The 17,758-nt window shown below is 35.4% G+C and overlaps 1 protein-coding gene across 1 annotated transcript in view; it reads left to right on the top strand.

Annotated features, from left to right (window-relative positions):
• SNTG1 (syntrophin gamma 1) overlaps nt 1–17,758 on the top strand; it is a 388,392-nt gene that overhangs the window by 53,339 nt on the left and 317,295 nt on the right. The window contains exons 2-3 of the mRNA XM_058528686.1: nt 2,034–2,087; nt 9,622–9,756. Coding sequence (XP_058384669.1) covers nt 2,061–2,087; nt 9,622–9,756 — 162 coding nt within the window. The 5' untranslated portion in view covers nt 2,034–2,060. The remainder of the gene's footprint in view (nt 1–2,033; nt 2,088–9,621; nt 9,757–17,758) is intronic.

Genomic DNA, 17,758 nt, shown 5'->3' on the forward strand with positions numbered 1-17,758 from the left:
TATCTTAAAAATGTATTCACTAAAATAAAATCAACATATGAAACTAAAATGATTACATTTAGACAAGTGGTTAAATATCCTCATGTTTATTTCTCTGGTTGCATTTAGTAGCAGGAAATTGATTCTAGAGATACTATGTTTTTATATAATCAATAAATACTAAAATTCTCCTACTTTTATGGTAAAGGAATAATTTTATGTTAGAGTTGAAGATAAGTAGATATTTACAGTTTCTTTAAAAGCAAACTTCAAGAGCAATTTTGAAAAATAATTGTTAAACTAATGACAAATTTCTCATGGATACTAAATAAGTAATTTATATCATCAAATTGTTCTTTTATTTGCTAATAATTTGGTGTTACCTATCTTTACTAAAATCAGCCTCCTTATGCATTCCAATAAAATAAAACCAGGTTCGCAAAACACAGACTTCTTCAGGGAAAATATTCAATGCATTATGTGACATGCTCAGTTACTACTGAAAATGGTCAGTCTCCTTTCTTTCAAAGGCTATGGTAATAATCTAGCAACAGCACAGATGAAACTCTCACTCTCTTCTACCCACACTTACTTCATCAAGTGTTCATCAATCTTGTACAACAGAAAAGGACAAAAAATGACAAAATAGTTTAGTGTTCCAAAGTTTGAGAAGAGGAGAGATTTTGAGGACTACAAACCTTCTATTTTGGAATTCACTATACATTTTACTTTGCAGTCTCATTTACCTAAATCATTATATTTTAGCTCTGCAGTTTTTTTTATAATGTAAGCGTGTCAATTTTCTACAACTCTTAGGTTTTTAAGTTTATCATATAACTAAAACAAAACTATCTAAAGGCATTCAAGAAAAGCCTTATATGCATTTAAGTCATGCCCACCATTTAGCTAGAGACTATTAGATGAATTTATATAAGATATTTCAAACTGATAAATAAATGACAAGCAATAGGATATATTGAAGTATATGAGGAAGCCATTTGGGTTAAAACTAATCTGGCCTGACTTTGTTTTTCCAAAAGGGCCTGATGTGGCCTGTTGAGCATGCATTGTGTATCTGTTTTAAATATTTACTGTCTCAAAAACAAGAACAATGCCCTTAAAGATAAGGATATAATGTTCCCAGCATTGGCCTTTCTTTAATGATAAGCATCTCTCCCTAAGCTAAGGATTGATTACTGACCTGCTGTGCTCACCTTGTGACCTCCTACCTCGAGACCACAGACCTGCTGTGTTCACTGAATTGTTGTGCCAGCAAAGCAATCTCACGACTACTGTAAAATGGACATTCCAATCACATGTGATACCTGGTCTTTGACGGTATATAACCACTCTGTACACCCCACTTCTTTGGAGTGCTCCATTCCTTTGTGAAAAGACTCCTGGGCTATAGGTCCTCAGGGTTGGCTCATAATAAACTCACTCCAATTTTGGTTTATGGATTGGTTGTGGGTTATTTGCATTGACAAGACATTGATTTATCTTAACATTACTCACTCTGATGCACAGCTTGCTTCCTCGCAGGGTACTGTTTGAGAGCGAAATCTTGTTTCAGACAGAATTATTCATGCATGTAGCTTTTCCAGTAAAAACAGAAAGGTTAGTCAATGTTTTTTCAAAAGATAACAACATGAAAGGAAACTTTTAATTACTCCTTTTGAAGTTTCTTTCCCAGTTGCAAACTCAGGTTTCAAAATGAACGTTGGGAATGAGCTAACCCTTGAAGGAGGAGGTTAATCACACCGTGCATCATGTCTGAATGCTCAGGAAGTGGAGAGGTGCGTGCGAATGCACATTCTCAATGGCACTGAACGATGGCTGTGTGTTTCTACTTCACCATAGCTGGGATTAAGACTTTTTTCGCCTCCTTCTTGCTCTCTCTTCATTGTGTCCTGAGAGTTCTTGTTCCTTACAGGTGGCAGTAAACACGGTTTGCCCACCGGATCTGCTTCGTAATTTCTTACACTTTATTATTAGCCTTCTCCTCTCTTTCACGGGACGCTGTGCTTGATGGCTTATCATTTCTGTCTTTTCAGACGACATCCTTTGCGGTGCCATAGCACATGGATTTCAGGACTGCCTGTGAGGAGGTAGGTTAAATGGGTTTCTGCTTTTTGAATAAGGAAAACAGGTTATAAAGAGTAAACACTTGGCCCACCATTACATAAGTGGGACTCTGCTTTTGGCGGAGGGATGTTTGAGGCATCATTTCATTGCCAGAATGTGATCGTTTCTGCACGACTACAAAGCCACCGAGTGCCAGAGGAAGCCTTGGATTTCCACTCGTTCTTTAAGAAGACTGGAGCTAATTTGATTTGATCGGATTGTCTTTCTCCGTAAACTATGCATGGAAGTAATCCTTTTCACATAAATGGTTGTAAATTAGAAGACATCTAAGGTTCCTTTCAGCCCTGAAATGCTATGATTTTATGATTCTAATATTATTTTAGTATCTCAGTATTACCTAAGTGTTAATTCATGGCAATTCACCTTCTCTGTAGAGCTATCACCACACTTTGGCATGAGTTAAAGTGACACATTGCTCTTTCAAAGATATTAAAGGCCACTCAAGTGTGCAGTCAATAGTGCAGAGACTCAGGCCCCCAGGGAATGCAGCTATTCTATTTTAGGAAGAAAGATCATCTTTTTTACTAAAAGTGCAACATTCAAAGCATCTTCAGGCAAAATGCAAAAATTTGTATGTTAAAATAGTTCATATTTGCTTAGAAGTTATAAAATATTTTTTATTGTTTATAAATAACCCAAGAGAAAACAACCATAGCCGGATTACCTATGACAGAGTTAAAAACAAACCAACAAAAAACTTGACTATTAACATTTGTAAAGATTGCTCTTTTAATGAAATGATATGTGTTAAATTTCTTGCAAAAAAAAATCTGTCACAGTTCGTTCAAAGTTTAGAACATAAAGTCTTTCAGAAAGTTAATAAATTGCTTTCGTATTTTCAATACTTATGGTTCTTTTTATTTTCAAAAGTTTAAGTATGATAATACTTTACACATATCTCTATGCTAGCACTTTTCAAATTACATTATAGTTATTTGTTTACAAACCTCTCTCGTGTGCTGAATATGAACATTATAAGGTCAGAGTGTACAACTTATTCCTCTTTTTAACTCAGCACCTATCAGTTCATATTTTTTTTAAGTGAATTAACATTTTAGAAGTTTAAATACACTTTTAACTTTTAATTCTGTGTCATTTCTAGTTTTAAACACAATATATAGTATCATACTCTTAATTTTGACCGTAGTAAATCTACTATTTCCATCAGTGTTATCTTATATTTTGGGTAGTAAAGCATTCATTGAAACTGAATGGATATTTGTGTGAATAAGACTAATGAAACACAGATGAGATTCATGTGGAAGGACTGGATAGCAGCCAGATGCTATTTTAACAAATGGTTTACCTTGGACTTCAGAGGCTGACGTAAGATTGATTTCTCAAGTCTTCTTTTAAACAAAATCGTTTTGATTCATTGATTTGGAATATACATCAAATTCTATTTAAGATTCAGAAGCATTATTTCACAATGGTAATACCCTTGTGATCATCTTACCCTTGCTTCTGTAGTAGTAGGTTCTTGTTCTCTAGCAATGAGCCGTTTGAGAATCCCTACCATTTTCTACCATCCCTACTATGGAGTAGAACGGTTTCAAACTGCTCAGCAACAGTGCTCAGTTGTCTTCCGCATGCTGGCTGGTTCGGAGGAATACAGAATTGTAGAAAGCTCTGAAGATGATCAAATCACCCTAAAGGTGGACCGCAGTCAGAGTTTGCCTGAAATTTACAGCCTTAGAACATTTAAGTGGACAGCAACCATAAAGATAATTTAACTTAACTCTGTCACATTGCAGATGAGGAAATTAAGAAGTTTTATAAAATGCTGAGTGCCATTTAGTTAATTAGTTAAAAACAAAAGCATAATGTGTAGTTTGGAACTCTTGAGTCTAAGCTTGGGCCTCTTTCTAAAGTAATACATTGCTGGAAATTATATTATATTAAAAGATATATTAATAAAACTTGTTTTCTCTTGATTGCTAATAAGCCATTAAAGATGAAACTCAGACATCCTTGTTTCTCAGACAGATCCCTCTAGAATATTACCATGTGGATGTCAGGAAGTCTCTTCCTTTTAAAGAATGGAAGTATGCCCAGATAAGTTTGATTTAAAACATCTTAATTATCTAATACAGATTCTTTATAAGGGAAAGTTTATTTATTGTTTAAGAAAGTTTTCCTCTTAAAAAGAAAATGTTGCAATTCTTTTAAGGAATTGGGATTTAAAAGTCTGACATGAAGCAAAAATGAAGATAGAGAATACAATTGAGACAAATACAAAATCCACAATCTAGAAGAAAAAGTGTATGTATAGCCAGGCATAATTACTGATTCTCTGCTTTTAAAAGTGTTATCAAAATAACTGTGTTCCAATAAGCCAATATGCTATCTTTAGTCTAGGTTTTGCCCATATTTCATTTTCACGTCTATATTCCTTAAAATATGATCCACATCTTTGTGTTGACTATGAAAATACATATTTATCTGTAACATATATTTAATAATTCATGCACATATATAATTTAATTTAGCCCCTTTTATAATAAGATATAATCTGTGGCTATGATTCAATCAAAATATATTGAAAGAAATCCTGCTATAATTAAAATACTGTACTAGATTCTATATACTAATAACCCTTAATAATAAAAACAGTAATAACTTGTTAAGATTCTCTTAAGATAACGCTATGTAAGATGAAGGTAAGTAGTGGGATTGACAAATAAATTCTGTTGAAGTCGCTACACGTGATGCCTAAACACCATGCTGATCAACTGTTAGGGGACTATAGTTATTCAATGACAGCCCCGAGTTCAGAAAAGTAAGGACTCATCTTTAGATGGAGTGGTTTCCAAAGGCTTCAAGAAGAAGCGAGTCTTGTACGAGTCCTTGACAAATGGCTGTAATTTAGCTAAGGAAAAGACCAAGATTAGAAGTGATCCCAGAAGGAAAAGACAAAGGAGAAGCTGCAGTCTGAAGCACCCTGCATGAAATGGCGCTGAGTCCACGGCTGCTACAATGTGGTACGGTCTAGGAAGTTACATAGCGCTTAACACTGTAGGTTTACGGAACAAATTAAATAATATTTGGCAACCAAAATATAGAAATACTGCAGATCCCTGCAAAAAATATAGAAATACTGCGGATCCCTGCAAGAGTGTTTGCAGTTCATATTACGGTCTCTGCCCAGTTTCTCGTAGTTTGTAGTTTCTTACATCTGATATTGCAAATTCTACAATTCAAGATTAAAGGAACATAGATTTTAATGTTTTATGCAAACACATTTTGTGTTCTTTGAAAGACTAGACCCCAAATTAAAGAAACCTTAATTTTTAAGTAAAAAATGCATGATGCTCTACTCTTTACAGTTCCAAATTAGGTACTAGGTTTAAGCTAAGCATAAATTCTTAATAAGTTTAAATGTGAGGTTTGATTTTTAAAACAAATAGTAAATCTATGAAAATTTATAAAAACATTTATTGTTTTACAGAAAACAAGTCAATGACTAGATTTTTAAAAGTATGGCCTTTTAAGTAATTAAGAGGTATTGTCTTTTAATATCCCTCTAAGCAAATAGTAAAATCCAGCTGCAATCAAGGATCATCCATCAGGTGCAGGAAAACAACATTTGAATTTATATCTTGAGTTAATTTTTTATGAATCACCCCTTTAAAAAATTTCAAATTTTATGTATGTTTTATGATTTACATATTTGTACATTACATATAGCACATACATTTCTTTACTCATGTGCAATGTCCATAGTCAACAAAGATTGAAGACAAATGATTGCTATGTTGATAAAGAAAAATAAGATGAGTGCATGTCCTATGTTTATACTAAAATGTGGGGCCAATAATTATTTAGGTGATTTTTTTACTTTTAAACAATCTGGGTCCACAGATCTATAAAGACTGCGGCCGGGGCTGTTTTAGGTTATGCTTCACTAGTGGCTGCTCTCGTGGTCCTGTTTCCCGTTTGTATCCCTGAAGCAATCCATGGGGACAAGGGCGTGTAGATCAAGGCTGTCCCCACACCAGACAGTGTCCTACGCTCCCTTAGTAGCATAGCTTTGGTGGGAAAATCACCTGTCAGGTCCAGAGTGGTCTCTTACTCCTTTTGTTCCATTCAGTGGTCACTGCTTTGATATGTGAGAAACAGCTGGTTCACGATGATGTCCTTCTCAGAACTCTTTGCAGCCCCTTAGGAGATTCCTGATGACCAAAATGCTACCTGGTGGAGAGGCCGATAGCTGTGTCCTTGTACACGGAACGACAGGGGGAGGCCCCCCTCAGTCTGCAGGAGGGAGATCATGGCGAGGAGTTAGGAGTGCAGAGTCTGGAGCCGGCAGCCTGGGTTCAAATCCTCACTTCTGCTCACCTCTGTCTCATCCAATGCATGAGAGGAGTTGCACTGGGTTGTTAGGAGATCCAAGTGAATTAATAGTTCTGGACACACAGTAAGCTCTGTGTAAGCAGTTATTAAACAACAAATAAATGAAACAAGTGGCCACTTTTCGTTAGTGATGATACCAGTGCAGCAGTGCAGCTCTGAATCAGGAGAGTGCCCTGCAATGGCTTTTACCCCATCTTCTTTGATCTACTGTAGCAGCTTTGAATTTAATGCGATGTTTACCAGTCCCCAACATTTCCTGCTCAAGGCTTATGTTTCTGTCAGCAGTAACTATGTTTTAACTTTCCCAATTCCTATCCATCTTCTACTCCACTATAAGAAATATATTTATAAAACACAAATCTAAATATATTATTTCACTGCTCAGATTCCTCTAGGGCATCGCCAACACCCTCAAACTCCTGGCACATCATGCAAGGTCCTTGACCCATCTCCCTCGCCTCTCACATTTGTTCTCCTGTGAACTCTGCTCAGCCACCCAGGCTCGGCCTCAGGGATGCGTTCTTGGGCTTCTGTCTGCTTCTTGCATCACACAGACTCTGCAGTCTCATGTTTCCGTATCTTTACTCATTTTTTCCCCTATCGACTAAAATAACTTTTGTCTCCTCTGATTACTGTTACTTCAATTTATTTTTTCAAGACAGGCCATACATTTTTCTATCTACAAAGCCTCCTCTAACACCCTCATCCCTCGTGAATATTTAATTACTCTCTCCATGTTGCTCGCATTTCAGATCGTCAGATCTCATATTGTATCTTATTTATACATATATACTTTTTATAAGTAGAATAATCTGAGGTCAGAGATTATTGTCTAATTCATGTCTGACTCTCTGTTAATGTTATACAATATTTTCAAAAGGGATTTTAAATTTATTTTCATGTACACAAGCTGAATTTTCATAATAGAATATATGTGAAATCTGTAATCTTTGAAAACTATATTTTAATTTGAATTTGTTCCTAGCTTCATTAGCTCTCTATTTTCTGTTTTCTCCAAATGCCTATTTATTGGTGTATATATATACATATTCCAATCTAACGAAAAGCTGCCTCATTCTTATTTTCTTTAACTCTCATCCTCTCAGGACCCAGATGTGAGCTCAAAGTCAGTATTCTGTTTTCCAGACATCTATCTAATAATTAGGGGACATTTTACAAATTATTTGAGTGAATGGACCGTGTCGGAAATGTGCTAACAGCAGCCTCATAGCCGTGTTTTAGTCCCCACCCTTTCCCTGGGTAATCTTGTATATCTCTTGATGAGTAACAGTAATGCATGTATGGGCTCTCAGGGAAAGGCCCCTCTTTCATCCTCAAGTTGAGACAGAGCATTATTTGTGATTGCCAGCTATTCCATTACACTTCTGGGAAAACATTGGCCCGAAATATACTGTACACTGAAAAATCGGCAAATGTGCTCAATTATGTTCACTTGGCTTTGATAGTATTTTATACCCCCTCTTCCCCATGCCATCTCAGAGAGTCCCAAGCCCCCCTACCCCTTGTATCCCAGCCAAGAGTACACTGTAAGCACAAGAGACTTTTCCATGTGAAAAACGTAGAAAATTATGTTCTATATTAAGGAAAATATAATTTGCTTTTGCTGAAATATTTTTGTCCTCTAGACGTATCCACTTGATTTATGCTCTAGAATAGATTAATTGACACAATTTAGTGAGCGCTTGCTGTGTCCCAGTCCCATAGGTGAGGGGAAAATGCCGTCTTTGCTCTTGAAAATGTTTGTTTTTCCTTAAAAGACATTCTAACTCTTACAAAATAATTACTAATTACTAAAGACTTATATAAGATCATAAGTGATAGAGGGTATAATGGTAGGTATTAGCACATGGGATAAAGCAGTTTACAGAAAGAGTAATCTTAGGAGGCTGCAGTATCGAAGTATCTTCTCATCAACATTGTGAAATACTCTTTTAAAGAAACAAACTCCTAGCAATCCGCGTGTAAACGTATATTCCAAGAGAAAACCTTGGGATTTTGTGCTCATTAAATATTAAGGATAAATATATACTTCTATATACTTATCCCTTTATCCAAATTAGGAATTGCTCACCAATTATTAAATGAAAATGTCATTTCCAAAGTAGTCATTGTTCCCGCTGACTTTTTGGTGCAAAGTAATAGCCAGAGATTGTATTCTGTCTCAAAAGCATTTCCTCTTGTATCTCTGACAAATGGGAACATTACGTGCACTTGCCAGGGAGAATATTTCTATTTACCTGAGTGAATATCCTAACACTGATGTGTTTTAGGAGTGACAAGATTCATGGACTTCTTCAGTAATTGCTAAGTGCTGGTTTACATTTATGTAGTTCAGAAATCTTCACAGGCTGTTTTCACAATTTCCAAAAATGTGTCAAGCAGAAACAGTGATTGGGAATCAGAAATCCTGGGTCTTAAACCAGGCTCTGTTTTTAATTGTGTTAATTTATGCAGTCCACTTCACCTCCTTATCCTTGTTTCCTCATCTGTACAAAGTGTGTGTGTGCACGTGTTGGCAACTAAGAATGATGAAATGGTGGAGGTTAGAGAAGATTTTAAGTAGGTGTGTTTTCATGTTTAAAACTCTATAATAGAGACAGAAAGTAGATTAGTGGTTGCCTAGGGCTGGGGAGAGGGACGGGGAGATGAGGGTATTAGGTTTTTTTTTGGAATGATGAAAATGTTCTAAAATTGATTATAGTGGTGGCTGAAAACTATGAATATACTAAAAGATGTTGAACTGTACACTTTAAAGGGTTGAATTGTATAGAATGTGAACTGTATCTCAATACAGCTATTACAGACAATTTTATATTTAGATTATAAGTATTCAACACAACTTTCATTATTTTTCAAATACAGTATATACACTATACTCCTTACTGTCAATTCTTTGTATGGATTTTCTGACATAATCTCCATTATCTGAAGTCTACTTTACAGGAAATGGTTATCCTTTTCTCTGCACCCGTAATGAGTATTAAGTTTCAGACTCATCTGAATGCATTTTCCCTAGCTCTCAAATGTTATTCACTATGATTTGCTGTAAATAGGCCATAAAATTATAATCTATAAACTAAGTATAATTTTTTTCTCTGTTTGCTCTATTTATTTTGCCTGAAGACAAAGACAGGGATTTGTTTGCTGCAGGATGGTAATCAGGAGCCTTTCAAAGTCCGGCTGCACCTAGCCAGAGATATTCTGATGATCCAGGAACAGGATGTGATATGTGTGTCTGGTGAGCCTTTCTATTCTGGTGTAAGTAGCTTTTCCTTCCATTGTAGTTTTTTGTTTTTTGTTAATAAAAATGTTTTTTCACAGAAAATTCTTAATATATTTTTCTTTTACCCTCTGAGCCTCGTCAAACATCCTGCATGTAATGTTTGTTTATATTGTTAAGTAAGCAGTGTCCTTGTATAAGTACTCACACCTGGCTCCACAGCCACACATCCTGGTTGGGTCTCATTGACTCTTAGTTGTCACTATGTGACTGAAGTGACACTTGTGTTTTCTGATCATGAGAGAGTGCATTCTACCCTTTCACACAGAGAACTACCTAGAAACAGTGCATGGCAGTTTCCCTGCCCTGGTCTTATCTTGCACCACATTGAACAACTCTTGGAAGTGCTGTGAAGGTGAAGCTCAACTCTTGATATCTGGCAAACAGGAGGCTCTAGGTATCAGTCACTGAACTCAGTGTTCATGATTTTCCCCAGAGGATTGTGCATGAATAATTCTGTGGCCCTCCTTGGTAGAATTACTCCTAAGTTTCGTAGCAACTGTCATCTAATGCTCCAACTGGTTGACATATTATCCTACTGCTAATCCAGCCTCAGAAAAAGCCATAAATTATCAGTCAGAACACATTGGTCTACTTACTAGCGCTGAAGTACATACGGCTGGAGAAGACATCCTTAGGTGAAATTAGATTATATTCGACAAAACAATTGTATCATAAAACGGGACAAGTGTTAGAGTTTATCATTCATTGTGTAATAACACTAAAGACATCATCATAACAGTGTTGCCACATGTGCTCTCAGAAGAAAATCACCTCAAGCACCAAACGAATAGTCAGCTCCCTGGGTTCCCCAGACATCTGTGGCTGTTTAGCATGAAGATTTAATTGTAGCTTATTAACAGACTTTCCTTGCAGTGTTTTGTTGGTTGTGAACAATGCTAAACCAGAGTTTCCACCTCACTTCTCACTAATGTCCTATGGGAGTCAAGCCAGGTCCTAAATCAATAGGCCCTTGCTAACTAAAGATAATGGACATTTTGCAGACTGTTAACTATTCTTTTGTCACAGACCATTTAAATCATTCTGAATCATGGGTCTGGCTGTCAAGACTGATTAAACTGTTCCCATGGGGTTGCCCTTTCTTCTTTTCAGTCAATGAAAGAATGGGGGTCGATTTCTTTTTCTTTCTTTCTTTCTTTCTTTCTTTCTTTCTTTCTTTCTTTCTTTCTTTCTTTCTTTCTTTCTTTCTTTCTTTCTCTCTCTCTCTTTCTCTCTCTCTGTCTCTCTCCGTGTCTCTCTCTCTCTCTCTCTCTCTCTCTCCCCCTCTCTCCCTCTCTCTCCATCTCTCCCTCCCTCCCTTTCTTCCTTCTTTTTCTTTCTTTCTTTTTCAGTGAAGAGATACAATTCTTGTAACTCTTCTAAACAAATATATCACACGGGTCCTAAATCAGTAAAATATTGTAATTTGGAAAATTCAGTATTTCAACACTGAAATAATGTTATTGATTTTAAATTTTGCAGTCAAAATAGCTAATACACATAGATCTAATCTCTCTTTTAAAAAGAATGTTGAGAAGAACTCAATATTGTTTGGGTTGTACAGCAAGTCAGAAAATGGATATAAATAGCATAACAATTGGAAAGGAAGAGGTAAAACAGCTTTATTTGTAGATGTCTTGATAGTGTACATAGACACCCTAAGAAATCGCCAAAAAAAAAAAAGTAGAATAACATACAAATGTAGCAAGGTTGCTAGAAATAACGATGATGTCCAAAGTTAATTGATTTTCTAAAGTTTCCAACAAACAAAATAAAAATGTAATTCACAATACATCAAAAAGATAATACACTTAAGAATAAATTTAACAAAATATATACAAAGCTTCTACCTTGAAAACTATAGAATGGTTTCTATATAGAAAGGAAATGAAAATAAATCAACAAGTAAATGGATAAATATAACCTAATCATGAATTAAAGACTAAATATTGATAGCCGTTCACATTTTCCCAAATACTCAATATCAATCAAAATCTCAAAAATTTTTATGCATATTGACAAGTTGATTCTAAAATTTACATGGAAATACAAAGCACTTAGTATATCCCAAACAATCTTGAATTAGGAGAATAAAGATGCAGTGTTTATACTTCCTAATTTCAGTACTATAAGATTACAATAATAAACACAATATGAGATTGTCACGAGTACAGACACATGACTCAATGGAACAATATAAAGATTTCAGAAGTACCCACACTTAAATGGTCAATTGCTTTTCTATTACCTATACCTTTTAAACCTGTACCTATTAAACAATAACTCCACACAAACCTCCCCTCAGCCCCTGGTAACCACTGTTCTACTTTCTGTCTCTGGACATTGACTATTCTACTTAACTCATACAAGCGGAATCATATAATAGTTGTCCTTTTTGTCTGGCATGTGTTAGAATTTCATTCCTTTATCACTGAATAATATTCCATTCACGTATATACTACATTTTGTTTATTTTGTTTATCCATCCACCCAAAAATGAAAATTTGGGTTGTTTCCACCTTTTGGCCCTTGTGAATAAGGCTGCTTTGAAAACGGGAATGCATATATCTGAGTCACTGTTTTCAATACTTTTGTGTATATTTCCAGGAGTGAAATTGCTGGATGAAATGGTAATTCTATGCTACTTTTTTGTTTAGTCCCTTATGAGGTATGTTATTTGCAAATATTTTCTCCCAGCCTGTGGCTTGCCTTTTTACTCTGTTGATTGTTTCCTTTGAGGCACAAAAGTTTTTAATTTTGATGAAGTACAGTTTGTCTGTTTTTCTTTTGCTGGTTGTACTTTTGGTGTTATATCCAAAAAATCATTGCAAAATCCAATGTCATGAATGTTTTCCCTGTTTTCTTCTAAGTGTTTCTGATTTTAGCTCTTACACGTATGTCTTTGATCCATTTTCAGTTAATTTTTCCATATGGTGTTAGTTAAGGGTGCAACTTCATTGTTTTCAATGTGGATATTCAGCTTTCCTGACACCATTTGTGTCTTGGCACCCTTCTCAAAAATCATTTGACCACATATGTAAAGATTTATTTCTGAGCTCTCTGTTCTGCTCAGTTGGTCTGTATGTCTGTCTTTATGCCAGTACCACACTGCCTTGATTACTGTTGCTTTTTAGTAAATTTTAAAATCAGAAAGTTATGGCATCCAGCTTTATTCTTTTAAGAATATTTTGGCTAACTGGAACTCCTTGAGAGTCCATACAAATTTTAGGATGAAATCTATTTCTATAAAAAATGACATTGAGATTTTGATGGGGACAGCATTGAATCTATAACTCACTTTGGGTAGTATTGACATGTTAACAATATTAAGCCTCCTAATCCATGAACATGGAATGTTTTTTCATTTATGTATGGCTTTAACTTCTTTCAGCAATGTTTTTTAGTTTTTAGTGTATAAGTCTTTCACTTCCTTAGTTAATTCTTAAATATTTTATTGTTTTTGATACTATTGTAAATGGAATTGTTTTCTTAATTTTCTTCTCAGATTGTTCATTGTTAATCTATAGAAATGCAAGTAATTTTTGGGTGTTCACTTTGTATCCTGCTACTTTGCTGAATTCATTTTTTTTGCTCTAATAGTTTTTTTTTTAATTTATGGAATCTTTAAGTTTTCTACATATAAGATTATGTCATTTGTGAACAGAGATAATTTTATTTCTTCCTTTCCAATTTAGATACATTTTATTTCTTTTGCCCACCTAATTTATCCAGCTAGGACTTCCAATACCATGTTTAATAGAGGCGATGAAAGCAGGCCTTCTTGCCTTATCCATGATGTTACAGAAAAAGATTTTAGTTCTTCTCTTTTGAGTATAATCTTAGCTGTGGGTTTTTCATATATGGTCTTTGTTATAGTGAGGTAGTTCCCTTCTATTCTTAGTTTATAGAGTGTTAAAAGGGTGTTGAATTTTGTCATGAAATGATGTTGAATTTGTTAAATGCTTTTTCTGCATCAATTGAGATGATTGTGTGTGTTTTCCTTCATTGTGTTAATCTGGTGTATTACATTGATTGAATTTAATATGTGGGATCATCCTTGCATTCTAGGAATAAATCCTACTTTGTTATGATGTATAATCCTTTCAACATGCAGCTGAATTCAGTTTGCTAGTATTTTATTGAGGATTTTTGCATCAATGTTCATAAGGGATATTGGTCTGTAGTTTTCTTGTAGTGGATTTTTCTGGTTTTGGTATGAGGGTAACACTGGCATGAAAGGATGAGTTAGGAAGTAATCATCCTTTTCAACTTTTGGAAGAGTTTGAGAAGAATTGGTATTATTTCTTCTTTAAATTTTTGGTAGAATTCACCAGTGAAACTCTCAGCTTCAGGACTTTTTTGGGGGGAGGTTTTTTTTGATTACTGATTCAATCTCTTTACTAGTGTTAAGTCTATTCACATTTTTTATTTCTTCATGATTCAGTCTTGGTTGGTTTTGAGTTTCTAGGAATTTGTCCATTTCATCTAAACTATCCAATTTTTGGCATACATTTGTTCTTAATACTCTCTTAAAATTCTTTTTATTTCTACTAAGTCAGTAGTAATGTCCTCACTTTTATTTATGATTTTAGTAATTGGAGTCTTCTTTTTCACTTTGGCAATCTAGGTAAACATTTGCCATTTTTGTCATCTTTCAAAAAACTAACTTTTGATTGCAATGATTTTCTCTATTGTTTCTCTATTCTCTATTTTATGCATCTCTGTTTTAATCATTATTATTTCCTTCCTTCTGCCAGCTTTGGGTTTAGTTTGTTTTTCTTTTCCTATTTACTTAAGTAGTAAAGTTAAATTTTTGGTTTGAGATCTTTTTTAATGTAAACTTTTATAAAACTAAAAATTACCCTCTTAGCATTGCTTTCCTTGCATTCCATTCATTTTGGTATATTGTACTTTCATTTCCAATCATCTTTAATTATTTTCTATTTTTCCTTGTGAGTTCTTCTTTTATCCATTGGTTGCTTAGGAATATGTTGTTTAATTTCCACAAATTTGTGAATTTCCACTTTTTCTTCTGTTACTTATTTCTAACTTTGTCCTGTTGTGGTCAGAGAAGATACTTCATGTGATATCCACCTTCTTAAATCTACTGAGACTTCATCTGTGTCCTAACGTATGGACTATCCTAGAAAATGTCCATGTGCACTTGAGAAAAATGCCTTTGAATGGGCCATACTTTCCTGTTTGTGTACCTTGTGATATTTTGTTGAAAACTGGACATCTGACTTATATATGGTAACTCTGGAAATCAAATTCTTCCCCTTCCCCAGGGTTTGCTGCTTTTGTTTGTTCATTTCTTTGACTTTAATTATTGTAGGCTGCCTCTGTGCCAGCCTAAGGTGTCAACTTGATGTCTTTGCATGTCTTTCCTGAGCCTGTGTGTTTCCCTGAGCATGCACTGTGACTTTCTAAATTTTCCCATATGTATAGTTTCTTTTGAATATTCTAGTTTTTAAATATCTGGTTTGCTAAAGACAAAAAAGGGAAAAATAAAGGGAGAGAAGGCTCTGGCTCTTTAAATCCCCTGGAAGCCACTTCAGCCAGTGGGGATTGCAACAATGGCAGCTGGTCCCTATCTCTGCACCTCTGCAAACAGAAGCAGAAATGAATGATCAGAACTTGGATCTCCAATATTTGGAGTAGAGGATCCTTATTGATCACCCTGTTTCCAAGCAAGCTGCTCCAGGAACAGGAATACAGCTGCCTATCAGTGGGATGCTGGTGGGAGATGAGTAGTTGCTGCTGTTCTAAGAGCTGAAATTGACTGAAATTAACTGTGATTTACTGTCTAAGCCTTCCCCTGAAAGTTGCAATCCTCAAATTAGACTATATAAGTCCAAACAATTGCATGAGACAGATCCTATCAGTACAATTGTTGTCCAGGTGGGAAGAAGGATTCCTGGTGCTTCCTACTCCCCCATCTTTTCTAATGTCACTGGTGAGTTGTTTTTTGACAATGGTGTGGAATCAGTTCAAAGAAAAACAAAAATCTTTTCAATAAATAGTGTTAGAACAACTCAAGAAATGTATGGAAAAGAAAAATTACACCCGACCCCTACCTCATATAAATCACAAGTATTTTGAGATTAATCATATACTAAATTGTAAAACTAAAACTAATAATCTTCTAGAAAAAAAAACAGGAAAACAGTTTTATGTTCGGGGTAGACAAAGATTTCTTAGGACTAAACAGTACTAATAAAATAAAGAAGAAAATGTTAAAGTGAACTTCATCAAAATTTAAAATTTTTGGTCTTTGAAAAGCCCTTTTAAGAAAATAAAAAGGCAAACCACAGAGTAGGAAAAAATATTCACCATATCTGACACAGGACTTGTGTTCAGAATATATAAAGAACTATTGCAAATCAACAAAAGGTGCAAACAACCAAATTAAAAAAAAACTGAGCCAAAGATTTGAAGAGACTTCACTAAGTAAGATAAACAAATCGCTAAGAAGTGCCTGAAAAAATGTTCTAGTTCATCAGTCATCAAATAAATGTAGATCAGATTAAAATCACATTATACACAACTTTACAGTCCTTTCCATGGCTTAAAAAACGACTATTCACAAAGATGGGGTTCACTTAGAAATCTCAGACATTAAAGTATCAACTGAGCAAGTACTTGGGAATGCAAAGATCCTGCTCCTTGGGATTTACCCAAGAATAATGAAAACAAAGGTACACAGAAAGTCTTGTACAAGGGTATGCATGGCCAAAATAAGCTGTGAACTGATAAATGAATTCTGGTGTATTCACAAAATGTATTTCTATTTATTTATTCTTTTCAAAACAACAAAAAGAATAAATTAGGGACTTCCAGTTTCTGTTTCCACATATAAGAAATTTGAAAGTCATCACTCTGTCCTAACAACAAGGAAAAAGCTAAACACACTGAAAACTCATCCACTCTTTTTCAACGTGTAAGATGGCAAGGACACAGGATAGACCACAGCACCTAAGATTGGAGAGACAGGCAGTCGAATACAGGGAGTTGCTGCTGACCAGAGCAGACTCACGAGCAGAAATTGCTGCAGGAATCAGACCCAGGGCAGGAAAATCTGAACTGCGTTTGAGGAATTGCTGGAGGCTCAGTGTGGACAAGTCTGAGAGCTAAAATCTCCAGGGGTTGGGCTAGCCCCAGTGGCCTAGTGGTTAAGTTTGGCACACTCCACTTCGGTGATCTGGGTTCGGTTCCTGGGCACAGACCTACACCACTCATTTATCAGTGGCCATGCTTTGATGGCAGCTCACATACAAAATAGAGGAAGATTGGCAACAGATGTTAGCTCAGGGCTAATCTTCCTCAGAAAAAATAAAAACAAAAGCTCCAGGGGTGCCTGGTCTTAGGAGGGCCCCCATGATATTCAACGGTCCAGGAGCGCAACCAAGTTCCAACATAAAAAAATTGGAGAAAAATCCCCTAGGGCTTCCAGAAGGAGGAGGGGAAAAGGAACCATTTTGAAAGATACCAGAGCATTCTGTTATTCTTAACAAGACCTGCCCTCAGGGAAAACTAGTAAACTAGAACCTAACCTGCTGGGATATTGCAGAGCCTAACTGACCTGGAGGAAGAGAAATGCCCAATTTCAGCTGGCTGTAGCAATCCTATCCCATCTAAAGGGGGAGAAAAAAACTGAGAAGCATTGTTGAGGTTCACAGTCCAGAAGCATGGGCCCATGAAAAGACTCAGATCTCATCAGAAGACTATAGAACACTCTCCTCCCCTCACACCTCACTACCACAATACTAAAGGCCTATTGACAGCAGTTCCTTCTAGTTACTTACTATATCATGTTTGACTACCAAGAAAATATTACAAGGCATACCAAAAAGGTAAAAAAAAACAACAAAATTTGAAGAGACAGAATACATATCAGAACCAGACATGTCAGGGCTGTTAGAATTATAAGATCAGGAATTTAAAACAGTTATGCCTAATATGTAAGGGCTCTAATGGATG

Source organism: Diceros bicornis, chromosome 33 (assembly GCF_020826845.1).
Source record: "Diceros bicornis minor isolate mBicDic1 chromosome 33, mDicBic1.mat.cur, whole genome shotgun sequence".
In the NCBI taxonomy this organism is placed as follows: Eukaryota; Metazoa; Chordata; class Mammalia; order Perissodactyla; family Rhinocerotidae; genus Diceros; species Diceros bicornis.